This window comes from Theropithecus gelada, chromosome 7b, assembly GCF_003255815.1.
Source record: "Theropithecus gelada isolate Dixy chromosome 7b, Tgel_1.0, whole genome shotgun sequence".
NCBI classification, from domain to species: Eukaryota; Metazoa; Chordata; class Mammalia; order Primates; family Cercopithecidae; genus Theropithecus; species Theropithecus gelada.
The window spans coordinates 90,189,030-90,204,109 of record NC_037675.1 but is presented as its reverse complement, the minus strand read 5'-3'; the positions used below and the strand labels follow the sequence as shown (position 1 = coordinate 90,204,109).

Here is a 15,080-nt window from a genome sequence, read left to right as displayed (position 1 = left end):
CTCCCAAGTAGCTGGGATTACAGGCTCCCGCCACCATGTCTGGCAAATTTTTATATTTTTACTAGAGACAGGGTTTCACCATGTTGGCCAGGTTGGTCTCGAACTCCTGAACTCCCGCCTCGGCCTCCCAAAGTTCTGGGATTAGAGGTGTGAGCCACCATGCTAGCTAGAAGTAATTGCATGACTTTTTTTTTTTTTTGAGATGGTGGCCTGCGCCACCACACCTGACTACTTTTTTTGTATTTTTAGTAGAGACTGGGTTTTGCCATGTTGTCCAGGCTGGGGAATTTTGGTTTTTATGTTTTCTACACTTTGCCTTAGACTTCTTTATAAACCTAAGGGTAGCTAATCAGTAGACAGCACATGATTTATTTGCCTGAATTTTAGAAATATTTCAAATATCTCAAATTCCATACTAGGAAGTCAAATTTCAGGAACTAGATTACCAAAGGGGGTGATATGGTTTGGCTGTATCCCACCCAAATATCACCTTAATAATCCCCACATGTCAAGGGTGGGGCCAGGTGGAGATAATTGAATCATGGGGTGGCTTCCTCATACTCTTCTAGTGGTCATGAATAAGTCTCATGAGATCTGATGGTTTTATAAATGGAGCTCCCCTGAACAAATTCTTCTTGTCTGCTGCCATGTGTGACTTTGCTCCTCTTTGCCTTCAGCCGTGATTGTGAGGCCTCCTTAGCAATGCGGAACTGTGAGTCAATTAAACTTCTTTTCTTTATAAATAACCCAGTCTCGGGTATGTCTTTATTAGCAGCATGAGAACGGACCAATAGAATACAGGGGGTATTGGAGCCTTCGTTTGGAATACTTAACAAATGTCCATTTGTTGATGTGTATAATTTTTTGTTTCTTTCTCTCACATCCTTATGTGCATTACTTTCACAGGATACAGATGATGGAATATCACCGAGCAATAAGAGCTTCATTAAGCTTTCTGATGTGAGACACTGGTAATACTGGATTATATAAAGTTGTGAGGGTAAGAACTGATCAGGCTTGCTTTTTTCTTCCTCTAGTATTCATGAATGGTTCATTTTCTAGCCACCTTTGTGCCTCAGCTGTCTCTTTTGGTTTTGAGTCGCCAGTTGAGGATGGTTTAATTAAGAACGTTTTTGCTTCACACTCTACCCTTGGGTCATTAAAATCGTAATGGAAAATATGAGAATGGGAAAATAAATCATGTAAATCTCTTATTAATCTGAGTACTTAAGTTTGTATCATAGGATCCACAAGGTATTGTGCTGAAAAATCTGAAACATAGAAAAAAGTATATTCTTCCACCTCCTTGTCTCATTAAATTTACATGTAACCAGTAATTAATATATCACAAATGTATAGCAACAAAATATTTAATCTTTTCTAAGTTCACTGCTTGAATTTAAGTAATCAACAATTTTCCTTTTTCTCACAGGGGGATTTCAAGGAACTCACTAGTGAATTAGAACATATTCTTACTAAAAAACAAAAAACGCTCTCCAGGTGACAAAGAGAAACGATGTGCTTTTGCCCAGGGTACCCTACATGGGCCTCAGAGCCACTTCTCAGGCCTGATTTCTTCCTTTCCAGCAGCTGCCAGAAAGCTATCCTGCATTCCGCTTTTTCAAATTCTGCCCAGAATGGAAACTCTTTCAGTTTACTTTTCATGACATTTATGTAAATTCCTTTCAGATGGCCTTTATTTCTTGGATGTAAACTGCGTGTAGATTAGAAGTCATAATCAAAGCCAAAACGGTAATCCTGTCTCAAGTTAGTAATTGGCATCTTTGAGGAAGTAGACATGGGATAACATCTATTCCAATATATCTGTACTACACAGGAGTCCACCCCTTTTGGAGTCATATTTCTTGAAACGATGGTAGTTTATTTTAGCTTTTGTCAGATATCTGTCTTGGTATTTCCTATGGAAATCAAACAGTAATTTTTAGACAATAAGGGTTCATTTTGGTATATCGTGAATTAGTATTTTTTTGTCGTAAATCTTGTGGCTATCCTGAACTTAACACTTTTTAAATTGTGGATTTCAAATTATTTTTACAGGTATTGCTAAATCTTGTTCATATTCCTGTTAGAAGAGGACACTTGGGAAACTGAGTAGGAGGGGAAATGACATAGTTAGGAATTGATTGCTCCCAATACTTTTGTTACAGGAGTTTTCTACAGGATCACAACTGAAGTTATTTAATTAAGAGTAACTGTTGGTGATGTCCCAAACAGTCATTTTTTTAAAACTCCAAGTACAATTTTTTTTTTTTTTTTTGCAATTCGGAAATCAGATCTCACGTGTCAATTTACGATCTAAAGTCTACTTTCAGCTTTGCGGTCACTTAAGGAGACATACACTTAGAACCAGGCGCAGTGGCTCAGGCCTGTAATCCCAGTGCTTTGGGAAGCCTGAGGCAGGAGAACTGCTGAAGGTCAGGAGTTGGAGACCCGACTGGGCAACACAGCAAGACCCCGCCTCTACAAAATAAACTTAAAAACAAAACAAAATGTTTGCCGGGCATAGTAGTAGGCAACTTTACTCTTTACTACTCGGGAGACTGAGGCGGGAGGATCGCTGGAGTCCAGGAGTTGGAGGCTGCAGTGAGCCGAGATTGCGCCACTTCATTCCAGCCTGGGCCACAGAGTGAGGCTCTGTCTCTAAAAATAATAATTTAAAAGCACATTTAGGAATCTCGGCGTCATTCCAATGTCTGGGTCCGAGAGCACTATGAGGCAGCAAGACACACAAGGTATCAAGTGTAAAAAAGAGAATTTAGCATCCCGGTGTGGATTTTCCCAGGCATAAACGTGGCCTACGCTGGGTGCAGGGACCGTAAGGAACAGGCAGGCGCTTCCCGGTTGAGGACACAAAGCAGCGGGAGCCTGGGGTCGCCGAGGGTCAGCCTGGGCTTGAGCAGCTCAAAGAGGGAGGGCTCCGCGTCCCGCGCGCGTGCAGAGACGCGGTCCCAGCGACTCCGCAGCTGGACCGTGGGCCGCCGAGCTCCAGCCTCTTCTCGGCTCCGGGAGGGGCGGAGTGAGCGCGGGAGGGGGCGGGGCCACGCCAGGCCGCGCGCCCGCCGCTCGGCTCGGCTGAGCTCGGCTCCGTTCGGTTCGGGGGTGCGCGGCGCGGGTCCGCCAGGCTGTGGCTACGAGGCCGCGGCGGGGCGCGAGCGCCGCAGGTGACCGGGGCGAGGAGCTGCGTGCGCGGGCGGCGGCTGAGGAGCTGGAGGCGGGCCCTCGCTCTCGGCCCAGGCGCTACGGGCTGAGGAGACCAGGCTAGCCGAGGCGGGCGAAGGGCTCGGGGCATCCACCTGACAGCCGGCGGCGCTCGCGGCCCTCAGCATGTTCCGCGAGGCGAGGGTTTTCCTCCCGCCTGTGGGCTGAGGCGGCAGCGGCGGCCCCCGAAGCGAGATGCACCTGCCGGGCGCGGCTTAGAGGACGCGGCAGGCGGGAAGTCCCGGCCGCCAGCGGGAGGGCTTTCGTTGCCGGGCCGCCACCGCCTCCCGCCGCCGCCGCGGGCCCGAGCGGGAGCGGCGGGTGGGCGCCCCGACATGGCGGCCCGGAGCGCCCCGAGCTGCCACCTGCGGCTCGAGTGGGTGTACGGCTACCGGGGCCACCAGTGCCGCAACAACCTCTACTACACTGCGGCCAAGGAGATCGTATACTTCGTGGCGGGGGTCGGCGTGGTGTATAGCCCGCGGGAGCACCGGCAGAAGTTCTACCGGGGCCACAGCGACGACATCATCAGGTACCGGGGAGCGGGGGCCGCCGCCGTCACCCTGCGAGCTGCTCCCGGAGTTTGCACCCGCGGGTCCCTCTGGACGCCGTGACCGCTCCTGCACGGAGCATCACCCCGAGGGGAATCCGCAGCTGTCTCTCTGGTCCCGAGTCCGCCAGTTAACACGCTGCAAACGCCTTTCCCCTCTTCCTCTTCTAGGGACTCTCTCTCGGGTCCGTGCAGAAAGATCAGGTCCGCGGATCCACCGGGCACCCGGTTTGACGGCTTTGTGCCCTTTCACACTCCATCAAAATTACGCAAACTGCGAAAAGGTTATTTTTGTAGCACTTTATTCCTTTAGATCCTGTGAGAAATTTCTTATTAAATGCATTCTTAAAGCACCCGGGGTGGGGGAAATCCTTTACCTAATAAAGGACTGATGGAAGCACAGCAAGCCGTGGGCTGGTCCCGGGGAGCGCGCCCAGGGTGGCGTCCTGGAGGGCTCTCACCTCCTGGCCGTAATTATTAGTTCAGGTTTCACCGCCTGCTAGTATCAGCAGAAACCCCCGGCAACCTCCAGGCAATTCATTGGATGTTAAAATATACACACCTGAAGGCAATTTAAGGTCGGTCTTATCTGAAGAGGCTGCTAAAAATAACTTCGTTGATTTCCAATTCTCTTCATTAAAATACTCCTAAATAAGCTACTTTTGTATTTTTTTAAAAAATTAAATCGCGATTGGGGTGCTATTTTTAGTCTTCCTTGGACAGTATCTCAAAGTTGGTCCCAGTACTTGTTTACATTTCTTCAGTGAGCGGTATATTTGAAATGTAATTTTCAATCAGTGTCTTAGAACTTTTGTGGTAAAGTCAAGAGCTTCAGAAATCATTCTAGGCCACTGATTATTGCCTCAAGCACAGCATTTTTTGTCCTTTACGGAGGAAAACATTAAAAGCAATTGAGAATGTGTTTGTGTGGTGCTCTTGGGGTTTTATCAAAGATTCTATGATTTGGGTTTGGTTACAAAATTTTTTCCCTCATGTATGTTGCACAGGATTTAAATTGGGCATTTCAAATCCAGTAGCTTGGTTCGAAGTCTTGTAGGTAAGAAGCCCTGGTACTTAAATTCCACAAATAAAGTTGTTCTTCTGTTTTGCGTCTCTGTACATCTATAATGTGTAAGAGGGAAAAGGAGGCCTAGGACAGACAAAGGTAGGGCAAGATGGAGTAAAGATAAGAAGAGCCAAAATTGGGATTGCACAATAAGGAATGAGGTGGTGCTATGTATTCAGTTTTTTGTTTTGTTTTGTTTTGTTGGACACCAGAGCACTTTTTCAGATTGTACTTAATGTATTACTTTGAAAAGGTAACTGATAAGTCATTTCATTTTTCTCAGGCTGGGACTCTGTATGGTGGTGATTAGGGTTACAGACCTATTATAATAGCCTAAATTGCTGATGGAAAAACAAAACTAAACTAAACCCATAGTAATTATTTGTCTTGTTATTTATCCCAAGAGTAGAGTTTACCCCAGTGTCTTGTCTTTTTCCCTAATCCTTTCAAGTCTCTCTTCTTTCCCGTATGTTAGGTCTCCCAAAGTACCAGGCATAGTAGCTTTACCTAATTGCAGCAGCCTTCACTGAAGCCCTGCTTCAGATAATTTAGTCTGTTAGGTTGAATTCAGCTGGTGGAGTAAATGTGAAGGATTTTGAGGTCTTCTCGAGGTACACTTGTATTGTTTTTACTCCTTGGGGGTTTTGAGAGCAGTACAGCACTAAGGTCTTCTGAAAGTAGACATGATTTATTTGGTGAGGTAAATTACATCTTGTTCTTCTGGCAGTAATTAGAAGCTGTATTATATGTCACACCGCTTAAATTTCATAATTATGTTTCAGTAAACTCTAAGGAAGGTAATGCTTTGACTTTCTTTTGGTACAGTTGCACAACTCATACAAAACAACAAACATACTCGAATTTCTCATAGTTGAATACATGCTTATGATTTTATCCAAATGATACATCTTTAATGTATAACAATGAAAATAAGTTTCCTGAAAAGTTTCAATGAGGTAGTAAAATCTGAATCATACAGCATCTTGAAATTGAAATTGGTGGCACAAATTTAATACAATACTAAGAATATAATTTAGGAATCAGTGAAAGGGCTCTGGACATTTTATTTCAAATAGTAATGACAGATCATATTTGTGAAATAGTTTGAGCAACTATTAAAACCTCTGAATATTTTTTCAGTTCATTGTTTGACTTGTGAGTATAGAAACAACTCTGGTAATTTTTAAATTATGTCACAGCAGAAGATGTAATTTGTAATTCACAAATGTGATGCATAGTGAAAAACAATGTTGCTGTAACCTTAGCCTTAGTAATAAAAAGTCAGTGCTGTTTTCATCATCTGTTTTGTTTCCACCTTTGTCTGAAACTTATGTAAAACTTATTGGTCAAATATTACTTAGTCTGAGGATAGAACTCTTCCAGAATGAGCAAATCATTGTCCTCAGGTTTTGAAAATGTGATTGCAATGTTGGTGGTAAAGACTGAATCATGACTAGTCTATCATTTGCTTACTCGTTCTCTGACCATTTTATTATCACCGAGGATTGCCAGTGGTGGTGCCACATGACATCTCATCATTTTCTCAGTGTTGCTTGTATTCTCCATCTTCTTTTTGCCGTCTACCTGGGTATACTTCTCTAGTCATTTATCTTTTAGTTATATTTATCTCAGTAACTGATTTATATAGTAATTAGTTTCAGTGTCAGAAATAATACACGGCTTTTTGGGTCACTTTTTTGGTCTTTTTCTCAAAATTCTCTAGTTATTTTATTATAAAATCTATAAATCTATAAAATCTATATCTACAAAAACCTCTAGTCTAGATTTAAGACTAAGTTATAAAATAAACCACTACTAGTTTTAGCATAAGATGCACATCTAGATCTTGGTCTATATTTTAAAACTTTTGCCAAGTTCTTAAAAGAATGCGATAGCTTTTTTTTTTTTTTTTTAACTGAGACAGGCTCTTGCTCTGCATCACACAGGCTATAGTGCAATGGTGCAATCGGTGCTCACTGTAGCTTTGAACTCTTGGGCTCAAGTGATCATCCCACCTCAGCCTCCCAGGTGGCTGAGACCACAGATGTAGGCCATGTTACCGAGCTATTTTTTTTTTTTTTCGTTAATGATGGGGTCTCTTTATGTTGCCCAGGCTGGTCCTGGACTCCTTGGCTCAAGTGATCCTCCTACTTCTGCCTCCCAAAGTGTTGGGATTACAGGTGTGAGCCACCGTGTGCAGCCAGAGTGCAATATCTTTTCAAATTTATTATTCTAGGTACTTCCCATCAGCAAATTTTTGCAAGATTGTTCTTAAGGATATTATTGACAGTTTTTAAATCATCTATACGAGTGAAGACCATTAGTGGAATATAATTAACTTGGGGCATTTTGTTATTTGATTCTGCTCTCCTTATGGGAGTAATCAGGGCCTATTGTTTATGTATTATGTAGTTGTAGAATTTAGAATGCTTTTTTTTTTTAAACATAGTCAAAGTGTCTCATGAGTTGGTGATGAGCTCAAATGACAATGTATCTGAAATATTTTGAAAAGTATACCATACTATATGGTTGCAGGTTAAAATAATAACTGTTCATTGCTTCTATGTATGGCTTTTTTAAAAGACAAAATGAAGGGTGTAGAAGCTATTTTCTTTATTTGTGGTAAATGTTCTTTAGAAAAAATACTGACCAAGCCTTATTGTAATCTAGCAAAAGTGGTTTTTGACTGCTCAGTATTTATGGTATAGAAACTTAATTTATTCAATACAAGTCAAAATTGTAATTGGAAAAGCGATTCCGAATGACATTTCCATGGTAGATAGATTTTTTTGTGTGTTTATATGGGTTCACAGTAGCAACTTTTTAAGCTCTGGTAGGAATTACTGGAAACCTACTTGTGGTCTACTTAATGTTTCCAGGTACATGTTCACGATTTCCCAGACCTGGCTTATCTTCAAAATAGTTTGAAGAGCTTTTCACCAGTTTCTAGCCTTTTGCTCAAATGCACGAAGTCAGAATTTTTTAAGGTTGGAGCCCAGGAATCTATTTTTTAAAAAGTGTCTCAGATTATTCTGTTTGGGAAACACATTGCCCCAACCATGCCTAGAATTCTTAAGCAGTTTGAGAAATGGGCACAAACCCTCTCCTCAAACCTGATTCCAGAATTTTCTTAAGCACTGTGCAATATGTAGAAGTAGTGCTTCAAAAAGTATTAGAAAACATATTTAATAAAATGTCCCTGTGCTTAAGTAACTAGAATTAGATGGACGTAGCATTTATTTATAGACCATGTAACAATTATATTTGGTAAGATTTCATTTTATGTGTTGCAATATCAAAATATTTATGGTTTTTAAAATATTGCATAATTTAAGGGATAAAATTAAGAGATATTTTCCAGGAAAAGTAGGAATTAACTAGAATAATAGTTGAAGTTGTAACAGATGTGTATTAAGTATATATTCTTTAGGGATAAGCCAGATTATTAGATTTACATTTAATAACTATTTTCCTTTATTTTATAATGTCTTGTGTGCAAATATGCAGACAATTAATAAAACATGTTTTGGATATACATTAAGGAAAACGTGGAATAATGAATTATTAGAAGCTATTAAGAACTTTTATTTCAAAGTTTTCTCATCCAAGAAATATTTGTTGAGCTTCTGTTTTGTGCAAGAATCCCTGACTTAAGATACTCAGAGTTTAGACACAATCAAATACTCAATGAGAATATGTATATTAGGAATAGCACTAATGTCCCTGTGATATGGTATGTACACGGGGTTATAAAAAGTTCACAATGATGTTTCTTATAGAATATAATACCTAAGCTAAGTCTTTAAGGACAATAGGGAGAAAGGGTCATCAGAAGAAATGAAAGAAGGTATAGCATTCTGGGAAGAGGTAACATTGTGTGCAGTGGTTTTGTGTTATGAGAGAATATTTGAAAAATTTGCGTATACTCTCTTCAGTTTGTTTTCTCCCATTTACTCTTGGCTTTGTTCTGTTTCACCATAGCAGTTCTTGTTGAGGTTACCAGTGACCACTGGCATTGCCAAATCCAGTGATTATCAGTTCTCATCTTATTTGATTTTTCATCATGATTTGACTTAGTTGGTTCATTAGTCCGTTTTCACGCTACTGATAAAGAGATACCTGAGACTGGGATGAAAAAGAGGTTTAATTGGACTGACAGTTCCACATGACTGGGGAGGCTTCAGAATCATGGTGGGAAGTAAAAGACAGTTCTTACATGGCAGCAGCAAGAGAAAATGAGGAAGATGTAAAAGCAGAAACCTCTGATAAAACTATCACATCCCGTGAGACTTATTCCCTGCCATGAGAACAGTATGGGGGAAACTGCCCCCCGTGATTCAAATTATCTCCCACTGGGTCCTTCCCATAACACATGGGAATTATGGGAGTACAATTCAAGATGAGATTTGGGTGGCGACACAGAGCCAAACCATATCAGTTGGTTGCTCACACCTTCTTAAGACCCTTTCTTAAGTGGCATTTGGCCCATGTCTATTTCTTGGTTTACTTGTTCTTTCAGCATATATTTACTGAACACCTATTATTTGCCAAAAACTATTCTTATCACTAGAGATATGGCAGTGAACCAAACAGATAAAATTGCCCACCCTTATGGAGCTTTTATCTACTGGGTGGGGAAATACAGAATAAAGAAGGTAAATTTTATATATGTTTGTAAAATTTTATATATGCATGTATATATGTATAGTTTGTAAGGGCTAAGGAAAACAAGGTGAGAAAATGCGATAGAAACTATTGGGGGCCGCCGTGGTGGCTCACGCCTGTAATCCCAGCACTTTGGGAGGCCGAGGCGGGTGGATCATGAGGTCAGGAGATTGAGACCATCCTGGCTAACACAGTGAAACCCTGTCTCTACTAAAAATACAAAAAATTAGCCGGGTGTGGTGGTGGGTGCCTGTAGTCCCAGCTACTCAGGAGGCTGAGGCAGGAGCATGGCATGAACCTGGGAGGTGGAGCTTGCAGTGGGCCAAGATCGTGCCACTGCACTCCAGTCTGGGAGACACAGTGAGACTCCGTCTCAAAAAAAAAACAGAAAAAACAAAAAAAAAACAAAGAAACTATTGGGAAGAGTTTAGATAGGTATTTAGATAGGGTGGCCAGGAAGACCTCACTGTAAAGGTGACACTTAAGTAGAAAGTAGGAGGTGAGGTAATGTGCTATGTGGATATCTGAGGAAAGGACATGTTAGGCAAAGGGACTGTCAAATGCAAATGCCCTGAAGCAGAATGCCAGTGTTTTTGAGGAACAGTAAGAATGTTCCTCTGCTGGAGCAGAGTGAACTTGAAGGAAAGTAGTAAGAAATAAGGTCTGATGAGCTAATGGTGGTGAGGGCAGATTTTGTAGAAGTTTATAGGCTGATGAGAGGATTTTCACTTTCCCATCTGAGAATGGAAGCTATTGGAACTATGTAATCAAAATAGTGACATAATTTGACTTATGGTTTAACAAAGTCACTCTGGCTCCTACATTGACAACAGACTGAAGAGGGAGGGACAGGATGGAAGCAGGGAGACCACTTAGGGGACTGTTGCAGTAATCCAGTCAGGAAGTATTGGTGGCATGGACTCGGGTGGTAACAGGGAAAGTAGTGAGAAAGAGTCAAATTTTGTATATGTTTTGAAGTTGAGGTAGCATGATATATTAATGGATCACATATAAATCGTGAGAGAAAAGAAAGGTCAATGATGATCACAGAATTTTTGGTCAGAACAATTGAAAGAATGGAGTTACTGGCTACTGAATTGGGAAACAGTGTTGGAAAAGCAAGTTTTATATTTTGGACAGAAGGAAAGATCAACAGCTCTGTTTTATTTTACTAAATTTTTTTGTTTTTAATTTTCATGGGTACATAGTGTGTCTATTTATGGGGTACATGAGATGTTTTGATACAGGCAAGAACTGTGGAATAATCCTATAGAGAATTGGGTATCCTTCCCCTCAAGGCTTTATCTTTTGTATTATAGAGAATCCAGCTGCAACTTTTTAGTTATTCTAAAATGTACAATTAAATTATTGACTATAGTCACCGTGTTGTGCTATCAAATGCTGTTATTCATTCTAACTCTTTTTTTGGACCCATTAACTATCCCTACATCCCCTTAAGTCCTCCACTACCCTCTCCAGCTTCTGGTAACGTCCTTCTACTCTCTATGTTAATTAGTTCATTTGTTTTGATTTTTAGATCCCATAAATAGGTGGGAACATGCGATGTTTCTCTTTCTTTGCCTGGCTTATTTCACTTAACAATCTCCAGCCCCATCCATGATTTTGCAAATGATAGAATCTCATTTTTTTATGGCTGACTAGACTCCGTTGTGTATATATACCACATTTTCTTTATCCATTCATCTGTTGATAGACTATTACGTTGCTTCCAAATCTTAGCTATTGTGAACAGTGCTGCAACAAACATTGGAGTGCAGATATCTCCTTGATATCCTGATTTCCTTTCTTTTGGGTATATGCCCTGCAGTGGGATTGCTGGATCATATGGTAGCACTATTTTTAGTTTTTTGAGGAACCTCCAAACTGTTCTCCATAGTGGTTATACAAAATTACATTCTCTACATCCTTGCCAGCATTTGTTATTGCCTGTCTTTTGGATATAAGTCATTTTAACTGGGGTGAGATGATATCTCATTGTAGCTTTGATTTGAAATTTTTATTATGGCTTCGATCTTGTTATTTGTTTTATTTGTTATTGGTCTGTTCGGGTTTTGGATTTCTTCCTGCTTCAATCTTGGTAGGTTGTATGTGTCTAGGAATTTGTTCATTTCTTCTAGATTTTCAAATTTAGTGACATAGAGTTGGTCATAGTAGCCACTAATGATCCTTTGAATTTCTGCAGTGTCAGTTGTAGTGTCTTCTTTTTCATTTCCAATTTTATTTGTATCTTCTTTTTTTTTCTTAATTGGGCTAAAGGTTTGTCAATTTTGTTTAACTTTTTTTAGAAAAATAGCTTTTTGTTTCATTGAAATTTTGTATTAGTTTTTTAAAATTTCAATTTCATTTATTTCTGCCCTGATCTTATTTCTTTCTACTAATTTTGGGTTTGGTTTGCTCTTGCTTTTCTAGTTCGTTAAGATACATCATTAGATTGTTTATTTGAAGTTTTTCCTCTTTTTTGATGTAGGCACTTATAACTTTAAACTTCCCTTTGAGTACTGCTTTTGCAGTATCCTCTAGGTTTTGATATGTTGTGTTTTCACTTGCATTTGTTTCAAGAAATTTTTCAGTTTCCTTTTTAATTTCTTCATGGACCCACTGGTCATTCAGGAGCATATTGTTTAATTTCCACATATGTATTTGTATAGTTTCAAAAATTCCTCGTTATTAATTTCTAGTTTTATTCCATTGTGGTCAGAGAAGATGCTTGATATTTCAGTTTTTTCCAACATTTTAAGACTTGTCTTATGACCCAACATACAGTCTATCCTTGAGAATAATCCATGTGCTGAGGAAAAGAATGTGCATTCTGTAGCCATTGGATGAAATATTCTGCAAATATCTATTAGATACATTTGGGTTATAGTGCATAGTAAGTCAGATGGTCCTTTGTTGATTTTCGGTCTGGAAGATGTGTCCAGTGCTGAAAATGGGTTGTTGAAATCTCCAGCTATTATACTTGGGCCTGTCTCTTTCTCTAGCTTTGATAATACTTGCTTTGTATATCTGAGTACTCTAATGTTGGGCACGTATATATTTAAAATTGTTATATCTTCTTGCTGAATTGACCCCTTTGTCATTATATGGTGACTTTGTCTCTTCTTATAGTTTTTTGTCTTGAAATCTATTTTTTCTGGTATACTTAAGTATAGCTACTCTTGCTCTTTTTGGTTTCTATTGGCATGGAATATCTTTTTCCATCCTTTTATTTTCAGTCCATGTGTGTATTTATAGGTGAAATGTGTTTCCTGGATCAATGGAAGATCCATTGATCTGTTCCATTGAACTTTTCCAATGGATCTTCCATTGATCTGTTCATCCATTCAGCCACTCTATCTCTTTTGATTGGAGATTTTAGTCCTTTGCATTTACACTGTCCTCCAGACTGTGGCCGTCTTCTCACAGTTCTACTACGCAGTGTCCTAGTAGAGCTGTGTCGGGGGTCCAACCCCACATTTCCTTTATGCACTTCCCTAGCAGAGGTTCTCCATGAGGACTCCGTCCCTGCAACATACCTCTGCCTGGACATCCAGGTGTCTTTCTGTTTTTCTTTCTTTCTCTTTCTTTCTTTTTTTTTTCCCATGGAGTCTCATTCTGTCTTGCCCAGGCTGGAGTGCAGTGGTGCAATCTTGGCTCACTGCAACCTCCAGCTCTTGGGTTCAAGGGATTCTTCTGTCTCAGCCTCCTGAGTAGCTGGGACTACAGGTGTGTGCCACCACACCTGACTAATTCTGTATTTTTAGTAGAGACAGGGTTTCATCATGTTGACCAGGCTGGTCTTGAACTCCTGACCTCATGTGATCCATCCATCTTGGCCTCCCAAAGTGCTGGGATTACAGGTGTGAGCCACTGTGCCTCATCCAGGCATTTTCATACATTCTCTGAAATCTAGGCAGAGGTTCCCAAACCTCAGTTCTTGTCTTCTGCACACTTGCAGGACCAATATCATGTGGAAGCTGCCAAAGCTTGGGGCTTGCACCCTCCAAAGTCATGTCCTGAGCTGTATCTTGGCCTCTTTTAGTCACAGCTGGAATGGTGAGGACATAGGGCACCAAGTCTCTAGGCTGTACATAGCAGAGGTGCCTTGGACCTGGCCCCGGAAACCAGTTTTTCCTCCGAGACTCGGAGCCTGTGATGGGAGGGGCTGCCGCAAAGGTCTTTGACATGCCCTGGAGACATTTTCCTCTTTGTCTTGGCGAGCAGCCTGTGACTCCTCATTCTTATGCAGATTTCTGCAGCAGGCTTGAATTTCTCCCCAGAAAATGGGTTTTTCTTTTCTACTGCATCATCAGGCTGAAAATTTTCCAAACTTTTATGCTCTGCTTCCTCTTGAATGCTTTGTTGCTTAAAAATTTATCCCACCCGATACCCTAAATCATCTCTCTTAAATTCAGTGTTCCACAGATCTCTAGGGTGGGGCAAAATGCTGCCAGTCTCTTTGCATAGTAAGATTGATCTTTACTCCAGTTGCCAACAAGTTCCTCTTCTCCATCTGAGACCACCTCAGGGTGGACCTTTTTGTCCATATCACTATCAGCATTTTAGTCAAAGCCATTCAACAAGTCTCTAGGAAATTCCAGACTTTCCCACATCTTCCTGTCTTCTGAGCCTTCCAAGTCTTTAGGAAGTTCCAAACTTTCCCACATTTTCCTATCTTCATCTGAGCCCTCCAAACTGTTCTAGCCTCTGCCAGTTACCCAGTTACAAAGTTGCTTCCACATTTTTGGGTATCTTTACCAATCTAACAAACTAAAACAACTGAATTAGTTTGTTCTCACACTGCTAATAAAAACATAAGCAAGACTGGGTAATTTATATAGGAAAGAAGTTTAATTGACTCACAGTTCTGCAGGGCTGGAGAAGCCTCAGGAAACTTACAGTCATGGCAGAAGGGGAAGGAAACAAGTCCTTCTTCACATGGTAGCAGCAAGGACAAGTAGAGAGTGAAGACGGGGAAAAGCCCCTTATAAAATCATCAGATCTCATGGGAACTCACTATCATGAGAATGGCATGAGAGTACTTGTCACCATGATTCAGTTACCTCGACCAGGTCCCTCCCATGACTGGAGATTATGAGAACTACAATTCAAGATGAGATTTGGGTGGGGACACAGCCAAAGCATATCAATAAGAAATGCAGAAAGGGGATAAGGATATACAAAATAAGTGACGATTTTTAGTAATTATAATTAGTGGTAGTGAGAGGTGAAGCCAGCTGGGCTTCTGGGTCAGCTGAGGACTTGGAGAACTTTTCTGTCTAGTAAAGGATTGTGAACACACCAATGAGTGCTCTGTGTCTGGCTAAAGGTTTGTAAATGCACCAATCAGCATCGTAAAAATGGACCAGTCAGCACTCTGTCAAGTGGACCAAGCAGTGCTCTGTAGCATGGACCAATCAGCAGGACGTGGGCAGGGCCAAAGAAGGGAATAAAAGCTGGCCACCCAAGCCAGCAGCGGCAACCTGCTTCGGTCCACTTCCACGCTGTGGAAGGTTTGTTCTTTCGCTCTTCGCAATAAATCTTGTTGCTGTTCACTCTTTGGGTCTGCACTGCCTTTAT

At 41.0% G+C, this 15,080-nt stretch overlaps 1 protein-coding gene across 3 annotated transcripts in view; it reads left to right on the top strand.

Annotated features, from left to right (window-relative positions):
- Positions 1-3,310: 3,310 nt before the first annotated feature.
- EML5 (echinoderm microtubule associated protein like 5) overlaps positions 3,311-15,080 on the top strand; it is a 197,032-nt gene continuing 185,262 nt past the window's right edge. For 2 of the 3 annotated variants that reach the window (XM_025391288.1, XM_025391287.1), the window contains exon 1: positions 3,555-3,751. In XM_025391288.1, coding sequence (XP_025247073.1) covers positions 3,555-3,751 — 197 coding nt within the window. Of the gene's footprint in view, positions 3,752-15,080 lie in introns of all 3 variants that reach the window. The other variant, XM_025391286.1, reaches the window with a different exon arrangement.